This window comes from Alligator sinensis, unplaced genomic scaffold (genome assembly GCF_000455745.1).
Source record: "Alligator sinensis unplaced genomic scaffold, ASM45574v1 scaffold753_1, whole genome shotgun sequence".
NCBI lineage: Eukaryota > Metazoa > Chordata > Crocodylia > Alligatoridae > Alligator > Alligator sinensis.
In genome coordinates, this window is record NW_005842625.1 from 12065 (window position 1) to 16088 (window position 4024).

At 38.3% G+C, this 4024-nt stretch overlaps 1 protein-coding gene across 1 annotated transcript in view; it reads right to left on the reverse strand.

The window, feature by feature from the left end:
- LOC106722754 (dynein heavy chain 6, axonemal-like) overlaps positions 1-4024 on the reverse strand; it is a gene marked incomplete at its 3' end in the record, with an annotated part of 89220 nt that overhangs the window by 1559 nt on the left and 83637 nt on the right. Inside the window, exons 15-16 of the mRNA XM_014524540.2 lie at positions 1103-1192; positions 243-377 (exon numbers count right to left, since the gene is read on the reverse strand). Of these exons, the coding sequence (XP_014380026.2) occupies positions 243-377; positions 1103-1192 (225 nt within the window). The remainder of the gene's footprint in view (positions 1-242; positions 378-1102; positions 1193-4024) is intronic.

The following is a 4024-nucleotide window of genomic DNA, read 5'->3' on the forward strand; positions in this document are numbered from 1 at the left end:
CCCAAAGTGGTGGGGGGGATGAGGAGGGGGAGCACGGGGCTGGACCTGGGGCTCCATCCCTCCTTCCTCCATCATTCTTAATGGACAATTTGCTAGTAAATAAATAAATGTCTTGACTGACAAATTTGTTTGTAGGTAAAATAAATTCTAAAATGAACTACAATAGATGCATATTAGCATTACAAGGAAATTAAAACCAGCAATTTAAAATTAAGGATTAAGCAAACACTTTAAAATCTTACCTGCAAAACTGGATCAGTATTAGACTTTTTTTCCAAATGTACAGTAGGTAAAAGTACCAAAGCTGTCTCTAAAATTGTTCTAACAGTAGTTTTCCCTCCACCTGTAGGGCCTACTAACATCACACCAACTCGAGTCTGAAAACATATAGGCAAAATCAACTTATTATAGGTAGTATTTCAGGCTTATAATTCCCAGAATGTTAGACGTAATTAGAAAAAATACTTGTAATATTTGTAGTATGTGCAGATATGAATTTGTTCTTGTTTCTGAGAAATAAGTTTCTACCATAGCATGATTCATTTGTGTAGTTCTCAACAGACTTATGGCTGTTTCAGGGGTTTTGCCATATATCTTCAAAAATATTTAAAAAACTGCTATATGAGACTTGTCAAAAACCCCAACAATTCAATTTTGTGCAAAACTTTTTTATTCTTTTTTCCCCCAACATTTGGAAGAAAATGAAACTACTTCAAAGACCTGGATCTCCCAGGCCTGGCTCAAACTGCTGTGCCATTTAGTCAATCCCTCTTTCTGACTCAATGACCATTTCATGATTTACACAAAATGCAATGCCAACAGAAGACCAGGTGACATTACTGTTCTTTGTGATGCTTTTCTTCATTCCAGTGCTTTGACTTAGACAAAGCAAGAACCTGAATCTGCATCATTTACATTTAAAATAAATATCCTAATGGGATATTTATGTATAAGTAGGTAAGTGGCTGTCTCTCACACACAATAACTTTTGCTGAAATCACTATAGCCCTGTGGGGAAAATGGTTTTGACAAAACAGAATTTTTCAATATAAACAAATATAAAAAAAAGTTTCAATGTTAAAAAAAATTCCACCATACTTACCAGAATTTGATTGTAAAACTGTATAACTTTCTCTATTTGAGATGGCCAAGGCTGCAAGCACAGCTGTTGTGTTGCAGCAGCTATTGCTTTCTAAGGTAAGAAAAAGTATGCTATTAGCTAAGCAATAGTACTTAAAATCATTATATGAATTGCTTTAAAGTAAATTTTCCTGAACATTTTGTTTTCTTTTGTATACAAAAAATAGGCAGTGGCATAAATAGAAAAACAAAGCAAAACAGATGGTTTCCACAATATCTAGGGCTAATATCATATTTTCTCACATAAAGCATGCACATTTCTCCAAAACCCAAATGCTGGAAATTTCAGTGTGCATTATAATTGAGAAATATGGTAAAAACAATTTGTCTCATTTAAGAGCACAAGTGAAAGTAAAACCTGCATGCAACTCACAGGGAGCAGAACAATGAGCAGGCTTCAGTCCCTAGCTGCTACTATTTATTTACTTACAGCGATTAAATTTATTTTTTCTTTATTCTCTCTTCAAAAACAAGATGTATATTATATTCCAAGGTGTATTGTATGGAAAAAACAAAGAAAAAAGAAAGGAAAAAAAAAAGGTATTTCGTTTGTAATAAATGGTCAGGTCTCTTAACAGCCTGTGAGTTTCTGACATTCTAGAATTCAATAAATAATATTTCAAACTGATGAATATTTTTTATAATTAACTGCTTGAATTGCAAATGTAACAGTCTTAACTATAACATGCATCTTATTTCATACTTGATACTGAAGGTCTTCATTTAAAAGTTCCCTGCATTTTCTATGGACAAAGACATTTCAGAAGTCCATACTTGAATGACAAGACTACATCTTTAACTCCTAAATTCATTCTTTCCTCTCCTACAAATAATGGATTTGAGAAATCACTCCTTTAATTTATAGTGTAGTTCCATTGCCTAAATGGCATTAATCTTAATTTATATCTGTATAAGATGATCTACAAAAATTTCTGCATATGCAAGAAGATGGCTTTCAGAATGCATTTTGAGAAGGGTTAGTAAAATGTAAGTGTGAGATTCTACGCCCTGGGTTGCTGACACTGATGCCTTGGTTTGGGGTTAGAAACAATCTACTGTATTGGGTCAAATGGAGAAAAGTAGAGGGGGAGGAAGAAGCACAGTTACTAGTCCCAAAGTGTTACTGAAGGGCCCTGTTGAGGATGGCTCATGAGCTCCCCACAGGAAGGCATTTAGTGCATGAAAAGACAGAGACCTGTTGTTGGGGCAATTTTATTGGCCAGGGATTCACCATAAGGTGGGGAACTATTGCGGGTCCTGTCCTATATGTCAGCTGTTAGCCACAGGCAAGCCTCCTATAGCTTTGCTAGTCCCACTGCACTTGGTGGAAACACAATTTAAAAGGGTTGTGATGGACCTTGTGGGACTGTTTCTGAAAAGCAGCACAGGATACCAATTTATACTAGTTATAGGGTGCATCTACATGAGACACTATATCACTGTAGCAATGAGCTACGTTGCTGTAGTTTGTTACTACAGCAACGTAGCATTGGTGGGCATGAACCGTGAAGTCAACGCTACTGTGCAGTAGCAACAAGCTACTATGCACTGCAGAAGCTCATTGCTATTGTGTACTAGCATGGGAAAAAACCTGTGCAGCATCAGGACTGCACAGTAACGCCAGTTACTGGACAGTCATTTAGTTCTTACATAAATAAGTACCTAATGACTGTGAAGTCTGGCACACATGTAGATGAACCCCTAATGGACTAAGCAATGTAGTATTCCAAGGCCATGCCCATGTGGACATTCTCAGTCCCAAAGGTGGCAGAGAAGCTGTTAAAAGTTCTTTCCTGGGTGGGGTTTCCAAGGGAGATATTGATGGACCAGGGAAGTAACTTCATATCCGGTGTAATGAGGGGCATGTGCAAGACCCTCAAAATTTAAAAATTGCAGACCTCCATATACCACCCACAGACCAATGGAGTATGCTTAAAGAATATGCTGAGAAAGTTCATAGCAGATGAGACTCAGAAGTGGGACCAGTGCTACAGTCCTTATGAAGTAAGTTGTCAAGAGGGGCTGGTAGATTATGAGGTCCACCAACTAGACAGGTGGAAACCCAAGCAGATTTATCATATTAATCTGCTGAAGCTGTGGAAAGATAGAGTAGCTGAATATCCCGACAAGTTAGAATTAGGTCTCCCAGAAGAAGAACTGGGGAGCCAGCAGGTGGTGGAATTGAGAGCTCAGCTAACTGACTGGCAATGAACACAGGTGGGACAGATGGTGAAGGAATTCCAGGATGTGTTTCAAGAGGATCCAGGAGAGGCTAAAGAGTCAATACATCATATTGAGACTCCACTAGGAAAGGTAGTTTGGGATGCCTGGAAACAAAATACCACAGAAGCTACACAAGCAGGAGAAAGCTGAAATTAAACAGATGTTGGATAAAGGAGTGATTATAGAGTCCCAGAGCCAGTGGAGGAGCCCAATTGTGGTGGTGTTAAAAACCAATGGGGGTATTCAACTATGCATTAATTTTCAGAAGATAACTCAGCTAAATTTGATGCATATCCCATGCCAAGCATAAATGAGATACTAGAGAAAATTGGACAAACCAGCTACATATTCACCCTTGACTTCATGAAGGGCTGCTGGCAGATACCGCTGGCAAACAGGGACTAGAAAAAGACAGCTTTTGGGAGACCATGGGGTTGGTCATACAAGTTTAAACAGATGCCTTTCAAGCACCATGGAGCAGCAGCCGCATTTCAGAGACTTATAAATAAATTATTGGCACCATACCAGAAACATGCAGCGACGTATATAAACTATGTGATTTTTTCAGTTAGTTGGGGATATCATCTGCAAGCACTCAGCCATACTTCAGGAACTGAGAAAAGCTGGGCTGATGGCAAATCCAAAGAAGTGAATCCTAGGG